Raw genomic sequence first — 21527 nt, forward strand, 5'->3', positions numbered from 1 at the left:
TAATAGTATAGTGATGTTGGCGGTGGTGTCGGCTAATTACGAGTTCTTGTATGTGGACGTGGGGAAGAATGGCCGGATGTCCGATGGTGGAGTGATCGCCCAGATGGAGTTCTACAGGCGTCTCCAGAATGGCAGCTTGGACTTGCCACCTCCAGAGGACAATGTTGAAGGTCTCCCATTTGTGTTCGTTGCTGAAGAAGCATTTGCGCTGGGGGACCACCTGATGCGGCCATTCCCGATGAGGACCCTCACCCCGGAACAGAGGGTTTTTAATTACCGGCTGGCCAGAGCCCGAAGAGTGGTGGAGAACACATTTGGAATCCTGGCCAGCCGGTTCCGATTATTTCTGACACCCATCCATATGGCGGAGTATAAACTGAACCATATAATACTTGCCTGCTGTGTTCTCCATAATTTTTTAAGAAAACATTCAGCCAACTATGCTGGCTCAGTTGGGCCTGAGGCCGGAATCCCTAATCCATCAACACTGACGGCGCTTGAAAGTGGCCGTCCTGGCTTGCCCTCCCTGAACAGGCCTGTGTAAAACCAACAAGAAAGCCAAAAAACTTGAACTTACAAAGTTCACATATGGTAAAACCTGAAGGCTATATCAGACATGAGTATTTAGGAACTGTGTTTGATATAGCGTTCAGATGAGGGGAAATCACCCCTGGAAAAGCCAAATTTGGAAGATGCACACCAATTTACGAATGTCAACATGTGCTGTCTGCCATCAGGGGAGATCAAGGGACGTGTTTTGGGGGAGCAAGCCCTTCCTCAATGCGGCTTTATAATTGAGGAAGGGGTTGCACCCCCAAAACGCGTCCATTGATCTCCCGTGATGGCAGATAGCACATGTTGGCACACTGTGTACATCCTCCAAATTTGGCTTTTCTAAACATTGAAAACATTTTCGTACGATAAAACAGGTGATTTTGTGGGGTTTAAATTCGCCCCAAAACATCAATGATGTTATTATTTTTTTTAATAACATCACTGATTTGTTGCTGGATGTTTTGCAATTGGAGATTACACCCCATGATCTCCCCGATGAGTATCTGGGCACTTTCAGATGTAAAGCGTTCTGGATCACGATCACCTAAAAAGAGATAAAGAACAAAAAAAAGGTCTCAAAAATCTGCCACCATCCATCTCTTTTACCTGAGCCTGTGGTTGCAGACACTCACCTGTTGTGGTGCCAATCTCCACCACGTCTTCTTCTTCCTCCTGCTCAGCTTCTTGGGTTGGTATTTCCCCTTCTTCCAGAGGGGGGGGTCTCTGGTCTCCTGGGATGAGGGGTGTCCGAGTCTTTTCTCCCCTATGTAAAACAAAAATGGTATACTTAGCACACAGATATTTGAAGGCAGAACTAGAAATAGGAAACATTGCTTGGAAGTGGGGTACAATTGTCTATTTTAGCCGAGTTCCAAGATGTATATTTTTTAGTGTCCTTTGTCAAGCTGCAATACTTTACCTGTTTAGTACAAGCTTCACAGATGTAGCCCCCCCTATAGTATACACTGGAGCACCTGTGTGGCCCCCCTAATAAAAATGGTGTTCTGGGGTCCCACACTAGTGCTCCAGTGTCCAGATGTGAAAACAGCTGCTCAGTGTCCTCTCCTTACACACAATCTAGTTTGCATTTCATTCTAGTAACAAACCCATCTACACAAACAAATATTTGGCATCCAAGTAGGCCCCCAAAAATGTGTGAAAATGCATATGGCCTAAACAATGGTGTTCTAGAGGCCGAAAGAAAAATGTTTGATACGAACGAATAATGGGCACATGAACATTAAAGTTGACCTTTTTAAACGTTACAATTAATAAAAGCATATGGAGCAGAATGAACGTAAAAAAGACAGAAAGAATAGGAACACAGCACAACTACTTACTTTTTTGCAGCACTCTCCGGATCTTTCGGTACTGCTCTGGCTCTCTCAACTTCAGGTCCGACCACCGCTTCCTGAGCTGATCTTTTGATCTTCGTACCCCGAAATTCCTCTCAAGACTCCTGACCACTTTCGCCATGATCTTGGCCTTTCTGATGTTGGGGTTGGGGTAAGGCCCATATTTTCCGTCATAGTCGGACTTCCTCATGATGTCGACCTTTTCCAACATCTCCCCAAACGATATATTTGTGGCCTTAAAACGTCTCCTTCTGGATCGGGACGTGCCTGGATCCGGGCTTTCCTCCTCCTCCTCCTCGTTGCTAGAATTAGCACGCACCTGCTGTAACTCCGCCATGTGCTCTTCACCCACTGCGCCGAACGAAAAGGGGCGGGGAATAGACTAGAAAGAACGTCAGGGGCGGGCGGAGTTACACGCATGCGCAGTGTGTATAAAGCGTAACACGTGTGCGTATTACGTACGATCTGTGAGCGGAGGAAGGAGCATTGGACGCGCCGATCGTAAGAACGAAGGTTATGCCGCGTACACACGGTCGGACTTTCCGGCATACTTGGTCCGGCGGACCAGAGTGTGCCGGACAATCCGCCCGTGTGTGGGCGGCGGCGGACTTTTCCGGCGGACTTCTTCCCAAAAGCCCGCCGGACCTAGATTTTAAACATGTTTTAAATCTTTCCGTCGGACTCAGTTTCGGGCGGAAAGTCCGCTCGTGTGTGTGCTGGTCCGACGGAAAGCCCGCTCGTGTGTAGGCTGGTCCGACAGACCAAATACGACACGAGGGGATGGTATTGCATCTCGCGCTCGCTGCAATAGGAAAAACAAATCTTCCTATTGCGGCGAGCGCGGGGCATACCAGGCCCTTAGGTCTGGTATGGATTATAAAGGGGAACCCCGCTACGCCGAAAAAACGGCGTGGGGCCCCCCCTAAAATCCATACCAGACCCCGATCCGAGCACGCAGCCTGGCCGGTCAGGAAAGGGGGTGGGGACGAGCGAGCGCCCCCCCCCTCCTGAACCGTACCAGGCCGCATGCCCTCAACATGGGGGGTGGGTGCTTTGGGGGAGGGGGGCGCCCTGCGCCCCCCCCCCAAAGCACCTTGTCCCCATGTTGATGAGGACAAGGGCCTCTTCCCGACAACCCTGGCCGTTGGTTGTCGGGGTCTGCGGGCGGGGGCTTATCGGAATCTGGGAGCCCCCTTTAATAAGGGGGCCCCCAGATCCCGGCCCCCCACCCTATGTAAATGAGTATGGGGTACATGGTACCCCTACCCATTTACCTAGGAAAAAAGTGTAAGTAATAAAACACACTACACAGGTTTTTAAAATATTTTATTAAACAGCTCCGGGGGGGGATCTTCCTCCGGCTTCGGGGGTCTTCTTCCGGCTTCGGGGGTCCCTCCGCTTCATCTTCTCCCGGCGTCCGGTTGGTTCTTCTCCGCTCTCCGGCCTCTTCTCCCGGTGTCGCAGGTCTTCGGCCGGCCCCTCCGCTCTCTTCATGTAGCTCTATTGCGAGCGGAGGTCCGGACTTCTGGGCTTCTTGGCTTCTTGGCTTCTCTTCTCTTCTCTTCCCCCAGATGTTGACACGACGCTCTCTCCGGCTGGACTGGTCTCTGAGGGCTGCGTTGTGACTTATATAGGCGGAGACCCCGCCCCCATATGATGTCACAGTCCTTGGGCATGCTGGGACTGTGACGTTTTAGGGGGCGTGGTCGACCACGCCCCCTAAAACGTCACAGTCCCAGCATGCCCAAGGACTGTGACATCATATGGGGGCGGGGTCTCCGCCTATATAAGTCACAACGCAGCCCTCAGAGACCAGTCCAGCCGGAGAGAGCGTCGTGTCAACATCTGGGGGAAGAGAAGAGAAGAGAAGAGAAGCCAAGAAGCCAAGAAGCCCAGAAGTCCGGACCTCCGCTCGCAATAGAGCTACATGAAGAGAGCGGAGGGGCCGGCCGAAGACCTGCGACACCGGGAGAAGAGGCCGGAGAGCGGAGAAGAACCAACCGGACGCCGGGAGAAGATGAAGCGGAGGGACCCCCGAAGCCGGAAGAAGACCCCCGAAGCCGGAGGAAGATCCCCCCCCGGAGCTGTTTAATAAAATATTTTAAAAACCTGTGTAGTGTGTTTTATTACTTACACTTTTTTCCTAGGTAAATGGGTAGGGGTACCATGTACCCCATACTCATTTACATAGGGTGGGGGGCCGGGATCTGGGGGCCCCCTTATTAAAGGGGGCTCCCAGATTCCGATAAGCCCCCGCCCGCAGACCCCGACAACCAACGGCCAGGGTTGTCGGGAAGAGGCCCTTGTCCTCATCAACATGGGGACAAGGTGCTTTGGGGGGGGGGCGCAGGGCGCCCCCCTCCCCCAAAGCACCCACCCCCCATGTTGAGGGCATGCGGCCTGGTACGGTTCAGGAGGGGGGGGGGGCGCTCGCTCGTCCCCACCCCCTTTCCTGACCGGCCAGGCTGCGTGCTCGGATCGGGGTCTGGTATGGATTTTAGGGGGGGCCCCACGCCGTTTTTTCGGCGTAGCGGGGTTCCCCTTTATAATCCATACCAGACCTAAGGGCCTGGTATGCCCCGCGACGGGGCTAGCAAGGTGTCAATCTCGCCGATAAAAGCGGCAAGATTGACATCCTTTTCTAGTCCCGTCGCACCTGAGTCACGTTCAAAATGAACGGACTTGTCCGTGTGTGGGCAAGTCCGTTCATTCTGAAAGTCCGCCGGAACTCCGGCGAAAGTCCGTCGGAAAGACGGGCGGACTTAGCCCGCCGGAAAGTCCCGGCGTGTGTGGGCAAGTCCGTCCGTTTTAAAGTCCGGCGCACCTGGCGGACAAAGTCCGTCGGAAAGTGTGCCGGACCAAGTAGGATAGAAAGTCCGCTCGTGTGTACGCGGCATAAGAGACAAACTTGTGCCTATACTGCTTCTAGATTGAGGCCTATATTGTAACAAGATTAGGAGAGTTTTGTGTGACATTAGGCTTTGTCTTGTGTTGTGTCTTGCAGTGAACATGGATATCTTAATGAAAGACAATGACTTAATGTCAGTATTCATAGATATGCTAAGTGAGCTGCCCTGTCTGTGGGAGATTACCCACCCCCATTTCAAGAACCAAGCAAAGAGGAAGGCAGCACTGGAGCAATTGTGTGAAATTGTGAAGCAGGTGATCCCCACGGCAGACATCACTTATTTAAAGATTTTCATTGGTGGCCTGAGGAGCACATATCTGAGGGAGCGCAAAAAAGTCCTGGATTCACAGAGACCCGGAGCAGCAGATGACATCTATGTCCCCAGGATGTTGTACTACGACAGGCTGCATTTTCTGGCAGGCCAGACTGAACCCAGGCCATCCCTCTCCAGTCTTCCTTCCACGCTTCCTTCCCCCCTGGCTGAGGCTTCTGACGCCCAACCTGGGCCTTCCAGGCCACATGTGGAGGAGCCCAGATTGAGCCAGGTATAGCATTCCTCTAAATATTTCTGCTTGTCCAATCAATGATGTTAACTAGATGTTAGTTGGGAGTACTAATTTAGGATTGTGATTGATGATGCAAAAACTAAAACTATGTCCCTTTTTCATACACAGGGAAGTCTCAGCCAGGAGGTGGCCGGGCCGAGCCGGCTGGCTGATATCAAGGTCCCTCCACCCCCCTGAAAACAGAAAGTGGCAGTAGGAGGAGTACCCTAGAGGAGGCTGCTATAGCATTCTTTTGGAGGGCTACAGAGGTCCTGGGAGCACCCCACACCATGCAGTAGAACATTGCTGCCTTCATAGCCTATAAAATGCAGAGGATGGAGGAGGGCCAAAAAGCCTTGTGTGAGGCCCTCATATCGGAGGCTCTGGAGAAAGGTATGAGGGGCCAAATTACACCTCACACACATCTTTGGGATGGTCCTCCTCCTCCTCCTGCAGGTCCTCCTCCTTCTCCTCCCTCTCCTCCAGGTCCCCCCAGTCCTCCTCCAGGTCCTCCCAGTCCTCCTCCTCCTCCAGGTCCTACTCCTCCTCCTGCCACATCTCCAACAGCACAGCCACAGCCCGGAATGAAGCGTGGAAGGAAGACCAGACAGTGATTGCCCTGGGTTCAGTCTGGTCGGCCAAAAGATGCAGCCTCTTGTGGTACCACAGCCTGGGGACACAGATGTCATCTGCTGCTATCCGGATCTCTGCGAATTCTGGACCAGACTGCCCTCCCTTACATATGGACTCCTCAGGCCACCAATTTTGATGTTGAAGAATTGATGTCTGTTGTGGGGGTCCCAGGCTTCGCTAATTTCTCCTGTTGATCCAGTGTTGCCTTCCTCTTTGTTTGGTTCTGATCCCTTAATAAAGGATTTTTGTTTTTAATTATACTCTCCTATGTGTTTTACATCAAAAAGGACAGTTGGTTTGTGAGGATTCAGGTACATTTCAAATATACAATGTGAAATGAACAAGGGACACCAACACCAAACAATCTCCTGGAGATTAAATAATAAAAGATATCAATGGTGTTGGGGTAACTTGACACACAAAACACACCCAAAAATATTCTGGAGTAAAAATAAAAATAACATTGAACAAAGATCAGCCTTGGAAAAAATCCAAACATTAAAGAAAAAAAAAGGCTTAAAATCCAAAATAAAAAAAAATTAAAAAATATAAAACTGTCAGATGTGACAACTAATAACAATATATTCAGGGAATCCCACTAAAAAAACACAAATAAAAGTTTGTGAGAAGTGTGTGTGAATATGAGCAGCAAAACTACTTCATTCTTGTCACATTATAAAGAAGAAGCGTGACGAAAGTGCTGTATCCATTGCGAACGCTAAGTTTACCAGAACGAGCTGTCCCGTGTCGGAATTTCTTCTGAGCATGCGTGGCACTTTGTGCATCGGAACAGGCCACACACGGTCGGAATTGACGCGATCGGATTTTGTTGTCGGAAAATTTTATCTCCTGCTGTCCAACTTTGTGTGTCGGAAAATCCGATGGAAAATGTCCGATGGCGCCCACACACGGTCGGAATTTCCGACAACACGCTCCGATCGGACATTGTCCATCGGAAAATCCGACCGTGTGTACGGGGCATTAGTGCGAATGAGGGGGGGGGTGGGACCGCGCTACGAGTGAGCACCAGCCGCCACTGCCCCAATCAAAGAAAAGATTGGAAAGTCAACGGCAAAGCAGTATCAGGTTTGCTTAGGGAGGATTTTGGCACAGTTCTAACACGGGTGCATTACTAAGAAGTTGTAATATTGTAAATTAAATAAGGACAAATTTATAGAATTTACTAATGAGGTTACCAAGTCTTGTTGTACATGATTTTGAAGCAAAGGAATAGGTAAGTTTCTTTGAATTAGTTATTTGTGTAAATGCTAAATAACTACCCTGAAGGATGAGGAGGAGTCTGATCTCCTATCACAGTTAGGATAGGCATTGAAGCAATGTGATTATAATAGGGCACTTCCATTATCCAGTTCTTGACTGGGCAGATGGAACTGCTTACTCATTTAAAATTCGCCATTTCCTAAATGTCTTCCTGGACAACTTCATGTATCAATTGGTGGATAATAATGAAATAATAGAAATAATGCTCTGCTAGATCGAATTGCAATTAACACAGATCTGATTGCAGATGTGGAAATAAGGGATACTTTGGGAAACAATGATCACAGAGTGATTATATTCAATATAAATCATAGGAATAGGAGGCAAGAGGGTAGTGCAAGAACACTAAATTTCAAAACAGCCAACTTTTCTAAACTCCACACTATAAGATATTTTGTGTACCTGGATTTTGCCAAAGCATTCAATACATTTCCCCATAAATGCTTATTGTACAAATTGGGGTCTGTTGGCATGGAGGATGGTGTATGTACCTGGATAGAAAACTGGTTACAGGGCCACATTGAAAGGGTGGTGATAAAAAGCGTGTACACAGAATGGCCTGGAGTTGTGAGCAGGGTACCCCAAGGCTCTGTCTTGGGGACCAATTGAGTTTAATTTGTTCATAAAATATATAGCTGCTGGTATAAATTAAATAGTTCAATCTCAGTGTTTGCTGATGATACAAGGGTAAGCAGGGCAATAACTTCACAGCAGGCTATAGAAGACCTCAATAAGATAGAGGGGTGGGCATCTACATGGAAAATTAGGTTTAATGTTGAAAAATGTAAAGTTAAGCACTTGGGGGCTAAAAATATGAACACAAGTTACTCGCTAGGAGGAGAACCTTTGGGGGAATTCAGGACGGACAAAGAGTTGGGGTCCTAGTAGATCACAGGCTCAGCAAAAGCATGCAATCTATAGAAAACAGAGCTAGCAGACTATTAACATGCATTAAAAGGAATATTTACTGAAGAGATAAAACTATACTTCTGCCACTTTACAAAACTCTGGTCTGACCACATCTCAAGTATATATCGTCCAGTTCTGGCCACCAGTCCTCAGGAAGGATGTGCTGGAACTGGAGAGAGTCGAGAGAAGGGCAACAAAGCTAATAAGGGTAATGGAAGACCTTAGTTACAAGGAACAACTACAGGCATTATACTTTATTCCCTCTGGAGAAGAGACGCTTAAGAGGAGATATCATAGCGATATACAAATATCTCAATGGTTATTCTAGCATAGGGAGAAAACTTTTCAGTCTCAGGTCACTTAAGAGGACAAGTGGCCACCCAATGAAGTTGGACAAAAAGCAGTTTAACCTCAAATTACTTATGGGATTCTTTACTGTCAGAGTGGTAAGAATATGGAACTCTTCCACAGTTGGCGGTGTCAGTGAGTGTCAATAATTTAGAAAAGCTCTTAGATGGGCATCTTAGGGAAAGCAATATACAGGGATATGTGATTGTATTGTATTGACATAAATACACGCACCCACACAGGTTGAACTGGATGGACTGGCGTCTTTATTAAACCTTACTAACTATATAACTATGAAATGGAACACTGGCTAAATCTTTTTTTTTTTTCTTTTGCATAAAATTGAATATTGCAGATTCTGTATCGCCTCTGGAAATCCCCTAACCCTGCCCCATTCTACAAAAACAGAGGTTAAAATTCTTCCCCAAACCTGATTAAAAAGTTAATCATGATTTTTACATGGATTTGTTTACGTGGCTCATATGAGATGCCATTTTATTGGGGGGCTCTTGCATTTCAGAAACAGGTATTTAGGTGTGCCTCTAGTGATCAGCAAAGTTTACAATGCAATGTATTTATACAGGTGACAGACATGATGCTTCAGGACAGTCAATACCCAGACTGGGGTAAATCTGCACGAGCTTTCTGGAGGAGAGGGAACATCCGGATAATTTTGTTCTGGTAAGCTTATGTCTTGATCATATTTAAGACAACTTTTTAATGACAGAAACCCTTCAATATGCAGATGTTAACCAGACTGTTATTGTCTAGTTATTGTTACAATGATCATTTTCTAAATACAGATGGGTGGAATATTTCCCTCTTGTGTCTAGACACAAACCAGTTTAGAGTGTTCCAACATCATGTAGTTTCTGTGTAACTGATAGACCATTTAAAAAAAAAAAAGATATTTAAATAGAAGACACAGAAACTGCTGAATTTCCACTACTAATTATGCCCCAGGTGCATCACCCCCTCTCGCTCCTCATTGGCTTGCTGGCTGTGATTGCGATTGACAGTGCCTTCTCAACCAATGAGGAGGGAGAGTCCTTGGAGAGCTGGGGCACATGGCTGGATTTAGTCATTAATGACATCCAATGGTGTTAAATGACATCCCCTCCAATGAGGTTAAATGAAGACTGATGACATACTGTAAGTGCAGGACATCATGGACCCATGTCCTGTAAGAGTTTCACTATGGCACCCTGCACTCACAGTATATTGAAAGCCTTGTTGATGCCATCAGGATGTGAGGGCTGTCCACCGCTAGAAAAGGATCCTATTAAGAGGAGGATTATGCAAAGCTCTGGGCTTTTAGGATCACAGCATGGTCTCCAACCTGATCCTACCTTTCCAAATGTGAGTGCTGAAAAACTCAAGTATTTCTCAAGTTCATTGTAAAATGCATTTAATTATTTACTATGCAGTAAATTCATAACTCGATAAAATATTGTTTTAAATAACTATATACAGTTTAGCTTTAACAGCCATTCAAATCAAATTCTCTGATGACTACTAAAAGGAGCATTTACAAATTTACATACGATTATCAAAATATGGAAAAGCAAGCAATTCAAAGGTTATAACTCAAAGTGTTTGCTAGTAATGTCCTTTTAAAGTGCTTTGAGTTCAGCTAAAATTATGCAGTTTAAAATTGTCATGTATTAAGAGGAGTAGTGGGAGATGTTTGACAAAGGCTCATTAGAACCTTAGCAATTAGCAGGAATGTCTCTAGAAAGCACAGCAGGTGAATAATAATAGAGGAAATACAGGTAGAGAATATTTGACTGTTTACACGGGATGAGCAATGCCTGATACACACTTGATACAACACCTGCAGACAGTATTTTTTTGCCATTGTCTCCACAGGAGACAGTATGCTATCATTGGGCATTGGTGACTCGTTTGTTTTTAACAATAACCGTAGTAAAAACCGTATCAATGCAATAGTATATTAAAATCACCTTTCCGGGTGCAATGGATAACATAGCTAGCATAAACATGTTTAATGATGTGCTCCTTTATCATCTCTGCCTCGCATGGTTTATGTGCCCTTTTATGTCAGTAATAAAAAAAATATTTCTATATAGCCATTTAGCCACATTGTCCCCCCCCCCCCCCCCCCCCGATTCTAAAAATTTGAGCTGAATTTTACATAAGCATAGGTAGTGTGCACTTTGATTTTTTTTATCACTAATTATTGCATTTTTGTTTGTTGTGCTTTGTATGAAGAACATTTCATGTCTTTGGGAAGCACAAGTAGTTTGACTATATATTTATAAGTTAACGATGCAGGCTGTCACATATATTGTATACTGTGTTTTGAGTTTGCACTGTTTCTTGTTTTTTAATAATGTTCTTCCAGATCTCATCCAGTATGAATATTACTTTACCATAGATGAAGAATTGCATTGTCATTATCATTAGTTAGTATTATCAAGGGACTCCAAGGATAACATCCTCCCCCTAATGTATTTGTTGTATGGCTGTTTTTGCATATGTGTTCGTAAACACATTGATATAAAAGATATGTGTATAGGTCCATGAACATACTTATATAAAAGCTCTGCATTCTTCTATGTGTGCTAATGCCTTTATTTTGCATTCTTGGGTTTGTGGATCTATGTTTCTTCTATTTATAGAGCTAAAGGTACATGCAGTTGTTGCTAGGTTACACAATGCATAGAACAATTGTTTTCTGCAGTCTTCCTTTCCCTTCCTGAATGAGGTTATCCATTATGGGTTTCCATCATATTGTGCCTGTACAGATATCAGTACTTGGTGTAAACTGTCCTCCAACATCACTGGAAGTCCTGTGTATACAATATGTTGTATGCAAATTCCAACCCTAACCAGAAGATCTTATGGTGCTTTGGTACAAATGATGCGGCCCGTGGCCACTTTGTATTGTAGAGAAGCGGTATCAGCAGACTTTTCCTTCACTTTAACTGAAGACTGAGCTATCAATACATCATGGCAAATTTATACTAATTCTAGAATACCTCATGACTCTTTCTATTGCCACCCTATTTGTTTAAAAGAAAACTGACCTAAGCTTTGAGCTTAGTTCTGCTGTTGAACTTTTTATGCGCCTCCCAATATAATGGGAGACCAGAGACCTATTGGGAGACAAATGCATTGTACTGTGTGAAGTTAAAGCGGAGTTCCAGTCGTTTTTTGTGTTTTTTAAAAGTCAGCAGCTACAGAAAGTATAACTGCTGACTTTTAATAAACAAACACAGTCCCACAGTCCAGCGATGCGGCTGCCCGAACCCTTGGTTCTCTCCCTCGCCTCTCACCGGTATCACAAGTGTAGGCACCTGGCTGTGACAGCTTGCGGCTTCACAGCCGGCCGCGCACTGTGCATGTGTGAGTTGCTCTGCGCCTCCTCAATGGCCGGGCAATCTTTTAGGACCTGTGATGTGTCCCAGTTGCAGGGAGGGAGGGGGAGAACTTCCACTCGAGTCACCTAGGTGGCCTGAGCAGAAGTGGGAGCAGGTACCTGTGAAAACTAGATACCCACTCCCCCCCAAAAGAAATGACATGCCAAATAAGGCACGTAAGGGGGTGAAGAGTACTTAAAGCAGAACTTCCACTTTTGGGTGGAACTCCGTTTTAAAGAAAGTTGACTTAAAAGAATGTGTAGTTGATTCAGTTGCATGTTTTCTTTCTTTTAACCACTTCAGCCCCGAAAGGATTTACCCCCTTCATGACCAGGCTATTTTTTGTGATACGGCACTGCGGTATTTTAACTGACAGTTGCGCAGCCGAGAGACGTTGTACCCAAATACAATTTATGTCCTTTTTTTCCCACAAATAGATCTTTCTTTTGGTGGCATTTGATCACCTCTGCGGTTTTCATGTTTTGCGCTAGAAACAAAAAAAGACTGACAATATTTTTTTTCTTTTTACTTTCTGCTATAAAACATACCCAATAAAAAAAAAAAATAATAATAAAAAAAATTGACGTTCTTCTTTAGGCCAATATGTATTCTGCTGCATATTTTTGGTGAAAAAATGCCAATAAATAATATATTTGATTGGTTTGCGCAAAAGTTATCGCATCTACAAACTATGGGATATTTTTATGGCATTTTTATTTTTATTTTTAACAAGTAATGTCGGCGATCAGCGATTTTTAGCGGGTCTGCGACATTATGGAGGACAAATCGGATACTGAACTGACACTTTTTTGGGAACCAGTGACATTATTACAGTGATCAGTGCAAAAAATATGCACTGTCACTGTACTAATGACACTGGCAGGGAAGGGGTTAACACCAGGAGCAATCAAAGGGTTAAGTGTGTCCCTAGGAAATGCTTTCTGCTTAGCAGAAACACAAGGTCACTCTGTTCATTGCTGTCAGAATGGCGATCTGACTTTTTCACATCGGCAGATCACTGTTGTGTCTCTGGGGAGCGATCGCGGGTGGCTGACGGATGTCCGCCAGACCCGCTAATTGTCTTCCCCTCTGGCCAATCGGCATGCGTGCCCCCGCTGGCTATTGCATGAAATGTCGTACAGGTACGTAGTTTCGGGCAATAGAGCCGACCGGCTGCAGTATATGTACTGCGGCCAGTCGAAAAGTGGTTAATATGGTCAGACTCAAACAAATGCAGTTTAAATACTTTTTTGAGTCAGATATGTAAGATACATTGCCTATTCATATATGACACGTTGCCCATTATTATTTTGTATTCTTATTTGAGCCATCATATGGAGTTTTAGGCTTCTTTACAATTCTTCATCCCTAATTATTTAACCCTCTGTTCAAAATAAAGCATGTTGTACACAGAGCTCAGTAGCCCAAGATTAAATTAAAGTGGTAGTAAACTTTTTAAGATAAAAAAAAAAATTGCTCCCACAAGGCAATACTAGCAGATTATGAAAGATTTACATTGAAACAAAGCCCTCCAGCGGTGCTCTGTCACCGCTGCAGAGGCTGACATCTTCACCCGGTCTTCCTTCTAAGTTCACAGGCTGCGGCCACTTGAATAGCCAAGCCATGATGACGTGCATGTGTGGGAGTCTCAGCCCAGGCACACGGCTCTAAAGGAACGGCACAGGTATATTCAGCGTTTTCAAGTGTACATTGATTATAGTGAAAAAACAATTGAATGTTTTAGAAAGAACCACTCAGAAAAACAAGTTACTATTTGTGTAATACGAGCCACCATACATATTTTTCTATGTTCCTTTTCCTGCCAGAGATTCTGGCATTTTTTTTCAGCCGCCTAGTGCGCATGGACCTTAAAATTAGGTTCAGTGAGAATTTCCCCTCAGTTTTCACAGTGAATTTCCAAAGCAGCTGTTCAGTGGTGCTGCAAGTTAGTTGCGGTTCTTCATCTTTAACATTAGTTGTTTGTTAAGGAGCTGGACGAGAAGCCGGCAGACACATCCTTAGTAATGGATGACTCATCAGCTGTCAAGGGGGGGGTTTGCCGCTGACAGCTGAATCTAAAAAAATTATTGCTGGCAATAAAAAAATTTGTAAAAAGAAAGGCGTGGGGGTCCCTCCCAATCCATACCAGGCCCTTTCAGGTCTGGAACAGATTTTAAGGGGGAACTCCATGCCAATATTTTAAAAAAGCGAATGCCCCCCCCCCGAACTAATTTGGAGCAGGGGGGGCAAACGGCAGGAGCCAATGCTAGGTGCAGAGCTTTTCTTTTTCATGCCAGCGACAGCGCTCATCGTGATTGATGCTGGATCTACACCCAGGGACATTGTTTTTGTTTTTTGCTTTAATAAAGGAATTGTCAAAAACCATTTTGTGTTTTTATTTAATTTTTTTACACTTTTTTTGGTAAATGAGTAGGGGTACAATGTGCCCCATACTCATTTACACGGGGGGGGCAGAATCTGGAGTCCCCTTGTTAAAGGGGGCTTCTAGATTTTGATAAACCCCCTGCCCGCAGACCCCCACAACCCTGACCATGGGGACAAGGTGCTTTGGGGTGGGCAGAGCTACTGCTTTACCGACTACCATCCTTTGCAAGTATTTGACTGGATAAATGAGTTGCATACCTGCTCCCCTGTTACTCGTTGTGATTCCACCAATATGTCAGGTGGTGAGCTTTTTATTACTCTTGCAAAGTTTTGGAATTAATTCCATCTAACAGGCTGAAAAATATCCTGGGTAGTGTCAGAATTGATTAACCCAGGCTGATGTTTGGATCCATCAAGTAACAATTTATTCAAATATTTTAAAGTGTTTACATTTCAAAATATCTCTACTAAGCGGCTTGAGCGTTTTCTTTTTGTTAGATTTTCTTTTTTAATTACAAAGCATACTGAGTTCTTTTTCTGATGTACAGAAGTATTGTATGTCTCAATTTTAAATGTGTACAGCTGAACAGCTCTTGTATAAAGCTATTAAACTTTTCAAAACTAAATCAAAACACAGTTGGTAATGGAGATCATAGGTCAGGGAACCAACAAGAATTAAATTATAGTTTACTGTATCTTGCTAAGGCAGCATGAGCTCAGTGAGAGACAGGCTAAAATTAAAAAGTACAGAATGTTTCCAGGGTTTGAACTGACATGTGACATTGTTTCTGTTTATTTCTACAAACTGTCAGCTTTAACTGTCACTTAGATGTGGAGATTATACAAAGTATTATATAAATATGATGGGGGCCATGAATATTCCATTTGAATGTAACATTATCTAAGCAAACCCAAATATATTTCAGGAGATCAATGGATGAGTAAAAGTTTTATTACACATATGAAAGAACATCTGATTTAGTTGGTAATGATTGTAGTTTAAAAAAAGCCTGTATACAACAGTTTCCTTAAGTGGACATCCTATTACCATCTCTGACACACTCGTACATTATAATAATGTGTGTGACTCTCGCGCCACCACTGTAAATGTGGGCTGAATGTAAAACCGACAAACAGAGTATTGGTAACTAAGCGCAAACACACAAGTCCATATATAACAGGAGATATAAAGGTCTGAGCAACTTAGTCCATAGGAGACAGGCTGGAAGTTCAAGGGTTAAGTGGTAACCGGTAATGTAATGGTTAAAGTAGGCTGGTAGGCTAGGCGGCTGCTGTCCTCAGAGAGCTGGCACTGTGATGGATGAGAGAGGGGTAGAGAAGGAAGCGCCACCTGAGTGTAGTATTAACAAATGATGTTTAACCACCTCAATACTGTGCATTTTCGCCCCCATCCTGCCCAAGCCATTTTTCAGCTTTCAGCGCTGTCGCAATTTGAATGACAATTTCGCGGTCATACAACACTCGACCCAAATGAAATTGTTATCATTTTTTCCCCACAAATAGAGCTTTCGTTTAGTGGTATTTGATCACCTCTGCGGTTTTTATTTTTTGCGCTATAAACAAAAGAAGAGTGACAAGTTTTAAAAAAAAACAATAATTTTTACCTTTTGCGATAATAAATATCCATTTTTTTTCTCTTTAAAACAAATTTTTTCTCAGTTTAGGCCGATATGTATTCTTGTACATATTTTTGGTAAAAAAAAAAATCGCAATAAGCGTATATAGATTGGTTTGCGCAAAAGTTATAGTGTCTACAAAATAGGGGATAGTTTTATAACATTTTTATTTTTTTTTATTTTTTTACTAGTAATGGCGGCGATCTGCGATTTTTATTGTGACTGCGATATTGCAGCGGACACATCGGACACTTTTGACACATATTTGGGACCATTCACATTTATACAGCGATCCGTGCTATAAAAATGCATTGATTACTGTATAAATGTGGCAGGCAGTGAAGGGGTTAACACTGGGTGGTGATGGAGGGGTTAACTGTGTTGCTAGGGGAGTGATTCTAACTGTAGGGGGCGGGGACTCACTAGGGGAGGAGACCGATCGGTGTTCCCCTGTACTGGGAACACACCATCGGTCTCCTCTCCTCTGACAGGACCGTGGATCTGTGTGTTTACATACACAGATCCACGGTCCTGCTGTGTTACCGGTAATCGCGGGTGCCCAGCGGACATCGCGGCTGCCGGGCACGCGCACCGGCTGCCGGGCGCGCGCCTCCTGGTGGCCTAAGAAAGCGAGGACGTCATATGACGTCCGCCCGCAACGAGAGCTGCGCCGCCTGGCCGTCAATTGACGGCCAGCGGTCGGCAGGCGGTTAATGACACCAGGAAAAAATACACTTACAGGATAAAAACATATAAAAGGCTCATCTGTATAGGTATGTGGTCCTCGGTGTTCCCTCTGATTTTTACCTGGTGTCATTAAACATCATTTGTTGGGGGGCGCATGCGCGGACGCCTGAGGGGATAGATATGCCTGCTTAGAGCTCCGCTACAGGGCCGCTTTCGCCGGAGGACTACAGGTCCCAGAGACGCCGAAAATCTTCAAAACCACCTGGTACTTACCTGTAAAGCATTCAGGTACTATTAAAATGGTTTTGAAAGGAACCAAATCCAAAATTAAATCCGGTAACATTAAAGAAACGCCGGCCTGTCAGATTTCCAAGATGGCGGCGGCAGTTACCTCACAGCCCAGCACTTCAAATACTGCTAAGCCACTGAAACTTACTACAAATGCTATAGATTTTTCTGGAGAGTCTGATACAGATATAGGAGGATCACAGTCAACATCACAAACAGATTTATTTAAAAAATTTGAGAGAATATTACAAAAAGCCCTGAAACAGACATCAGACCACATAACAAACAAATTAACAAAGGAAATTAGGGACCTGGGGTAAAGAACAGCTGAGTTAGAAATAAGGATGGATGATCTAGAAAGCCAAACACAGCAATACTAATCAGAATTTATGAACCTGAAAGAAGAAAATGCTGTATTACAGTCACGTTTAGAGGATCAGGAGAATAGGGATCGTAGGGCCAACTAGCGGATTAGAGGTATCCCTGAGACTGTCCTTGATGTTCAAGCCACTATTACTGCACTATTTCAGGAACTACAACCTGGTATTCCAATAGAGAGATTAGAAATGGATAGAGTGCATAGAGCTTTAGCTCAGCGTAGAATAAATGGTCCTCCTAGGGACATAATTGCTAAAATGCATTTTTATCGCACTAAAGAACAATTGCTTGCGGCAGCCAGAGAAAAGGATTCTCTCACCTTTCAAGGTCATGTATATCAGCTTTTTGCAGACCTTTCTCCTATTACAGTGGCAAAAAGACGTGCACTCAAACCCCAATTACAAGTACTTCAGCGTCATCAAATTACTTATCATTGGGGTTTTCCTTTTTCGCTCAGATTTACACACTTAGAAACGAAATATATATGTCGCTCTTCAGAGGAATTGCAGTCAGCCTTGATCGAGTTGGGCCTAAAAGACCAGGATTCAACTAAAGACTTCACACGCAGAAGATTAGCCTCAGGTTCACCTCAGCAAAATGCAACAGGAGTACATAACTCTCCCACCTCTTCGCGTCAACACCTACACAAGCGAGGCCGCTTTGATAACTCTTCCCCTAATATTGAAGATTCAATGGACTGATATATATATATATAAAAAAAATTTTTTTTTCTTCTTTTAATAGATAGTTTCTATTCGATTCTTCAGTAGTATATTATAAATTATTTCAGTGAACCCACTATTCACAACTCTAAAATTTCAGGTTTTTGGACTTCCAGTGAAAATATATTTTTATTTTTCTCCTTTTTTTTTATATATATATATATATATATATATATATATATATATATATATATATATATATATATATAATTTTTTTTTTTTTTTTTTTTTATATATATATAATTTTTTTTTTTTTTTGGATTACACTTTGGTACTCGGATATAACCAACGCTTAATATCCTACCTATTAATAATATGTATGTATGTGTGTGTTCATATATATATACATATATATATAAGTGTATATGTGTCTGCATATATATTTTATATTTTTTATTTATTTTAGAAGTGTATATATATATATATATATATATATATATATATATATATTTATATATATATATATATATATATATATATAAAATAAATTTTTTTTTTTTTTTGGCACGATTTTCATATAAATAAACAATCTTAAGGTCGGTAGAGATTTAAATAATTTAGTTTGCCTAAGATTGCGTCTAATACTATAAGTTTTAGTAGCATATTTTAATGGAGCTGTGGTTCTTCGGCGAAGTTCGTCCTTTCGGAACTTCTTGCTGCCCCCCTCTCCATCCTCGGACTCTCACTGCTATTATGTGGGCGTCTGCGGATGGCTCTGGAGCCTCTTGGAGTTTTTTGATTACTCCTCTAAGTCGCTCCCTTACCCTAGCATTTTACTTTTTTTTATGCTTACCATATTATCATATTAGGGTTATTCGATTACAAATTGTTCTCTTCTATTCTGTCCTTTCTTTTCCTTCTCTTTCTCTCGGGGTGGTGTCCTTGACTCCAGTTGTTAATTGTATTCTATATGGTGCGATAGTCATCTCTGATTTATTATGGCCCCGATAAATATTCTATCCTTGAATGTTCAAGGATTTAATATTCCACAGAAACGCACAAAAGCAATGAAATCTTTCTCAGCCAAGAAGGCACACATTATTTGTCTGCAGGAAACTCACTTTACAGATAAAGCTACTCCTAAATTTCTTTCCCCCTCTTATCCACAATTTTATACCGCCTCAACCACAGTTAAACAACGAGGGACTCTAATCGGATTTCATCGTTCTATGCCATTTACCCTTTTAAATCAACTAAAAGATCCAGAGGGAAGATATTTACTTCTCACTGGATATATATTGGATATGGCTGTCACGATAATATCATATTATGCACCAAATAAGAGGCCAGAATCCTTTTTGTCCCATCTTTTCCAAATTGTAGAAACCCACAAATTTGGCACTGTAGTTTTATGTGGAGACTCAAATGCAACAGTTTTCCCCTTCTTAGATAAGTCTCCTCCGACTCCCATCAATAGGTCTATTAAAATAACTCTTCAACATCTAAACATCATTTGTTAATACTACACTCAGGTGGCACTTCCTTCTCTACCCCTCTCTGAATGTAAAACCGAGCCTGCTGCCCTCACTCAAATAGCGTATCCGTGGCTAATGAATGTGATTAAAGAATACAAATAGTGATGCGTGTCAGTTAATTAGTAAAGTACAATCCAGTGTCTCTATAATAGACACCTATATATTCTCACTGGGATAGATCTGAATAATCTTAACAAACAGTGATTTGATGCTTCAATAGCTAGTGGCCTTAATATTAAGTGATTCCAGTGCAAATATAATAGTAAAAAAGTGTGTCCCAAACATAAATATCAATTGATCAACCCAAATTGGTAACTTCAGTGATACATAACATTCAAAATCATAGGATTAAAGTGATTCCAGTGCATAAGCGATTAATGTATCCGTGTGTCTCAAAGATGGACACCAAGTAATCCACACATCAAAGGGGATAACCATATCAATAAATGCATTCCTTATATGAAAGTCCTTAAAGGATTTTGGATATTTGTGCGTGATCTATCCCTTCACCATTGATTGTGACAGTTCATAGTATGGGTGACTATATATCTTTCTTCTCGTGTCACCTCTGTGCTCTCTGACCTCTCACCTTAGATATGCTTAAAGCCAGCATAAGATGTAATCTCTTCAGACATGATGTAATAGCGTATGGTCACCTGCAGGGGACCTCTATAGGTGTTGCTCTGCTCTCTCTTGTAATGGTACTGGATCTCTCTTCTTCCTAGGGGATCCTCTCCTATACCCTCCCAATGAGGATGAATAAAGAAAAGTGTAATACCGTTATAAAAGGTTTATCAAAATAATGGCATAGTAACGCTCTTACATTTAAAAAGCCGAAAGTCGGCGAAAATCCAGGAGTGCCGAACTCATTCCTTAACGGCATCTCTTCCGGTATGCCTCCACTTGTGCCCTACGCGTTACGTCATGCCCACACCCAATGGGACGATACACGTGCGAAAAGGGAGCTACGTCACCCGCGGTATGCTGATTCCATGTGATTTTATGTAACGGAGTACTTGTTGGCTGGCACTTAATGGAACTGCCTTTTATGTAAGTGTGACTCTTTTATTTTATTAAATATATGCTAGCAGAGCGCACTAGATGTTTTCTGTTTTATTTGCATATATCAGGACACTGATGATTTGCTGCTGCGATCCATTACCTATGAGCCTGTGTGGTGATCCGTGTGATCTGCATTCAGAAGAGGTGTATCGATATCCTCCAGGATTTTGCCCTTTGGGGAAAGCTTTTATGACCCTTTGTTGATTTAGGGGTCCCGGGGTGGAGGTGAACAGCACAGAGTGTCTTAGGGTGGAGGTCACACTTTTTGCCATGGAATTTCTAATCTTCATGAATGCACATTGTCACTTTATTGGAAAATGGATTTGCATATTCTCATGACTGCTTATGAACTTTTTTATGAAGTTTTTCAATGAATTTTTCATACTTATTTGATGATGTTACTTTAGCGCTGCACTATATTATTTTTCCTTTATTATCTTGGATTTTTTTTTGTAAATTTGCCTGGAGTGTTCAGCTCCTGTTTTGATCTTTTTTATATTATCTTTTTGCGCTGGTATATTTTACTTTTTATATCTGATTGTAACACAAGTGTCTGACCTTCTACTAGGAGTGTGGGCTATACTTCCAAGAGCTTTTTTCCTCCACTGACAGCTTTTTTAACATAGAGCCTACCTCAAACCTGAGAAAAGGAAGGGGTGAGGCATCTCAAATCTGTCTCCTGGCAAGCCTGGAGGTCATCCACTGATCTGAGACTTGTAGTGGGTGCGTGAGAGGGTGCTTATCCATTAAAAAGAGATGCAATGAATTCTGGATTAAAAAATTGCAAATTATATATATATATATATATATATGTATATTTATCATGACAGCCAGGTGTTAATATGGAGGCCAGAGCTTTTCCTACGTGAGGTTGCATCCAAACTGATTTTGAATACATTTCTACTTGACAGAAATAGAGGAATTTAATCATTGATTTTACATAAACAGCATACATTTATTGGCAATCTGCTGAAAT

At 42.8% G+C, this 21527-nt stretch overlaps 1 protein-coding gene across 4 annotated transcripts in view; it reads left to right on the top strand.

The window, feature by feature from the left end:
- The window catches only part of TMEM117 (transmembrane protein 117), a 440409-nt gene that overhangs the window by 271416 nt on the left and 147466 nt on the right, over positions 1 to 21527 (top strand). For all 4 annotated transcript variants that reach the window (XM_073619948.1, XM_073619951.1, XM_073619950.1 and 1 more), the window contains one exon: positions 9118 to 9215. In XM_073619948.1, coding sequence (XP_073476049.1) covers positions 9118 to 9215 — 98 coding nt within the window. The remainder of the gene's footprint in view (positions 1 to 9117; positions 9216 to 21527) is intronic.

This window comes from Aquarana catesbeiana, linkage group LG03 (genome assembly GCF_042186555.1).
Source record: "Aquarana catesbeiana isolate 2022-GZ linkage group LG03, ASM4218655v1, whole genome shotgun sequence".
Classification (NCBI taxonomy): Eukaryota; Metazoa; Chordata; class Amphibia; order Anura; family Ranidae; genus Aquarana; species Aquarana catesbeiana.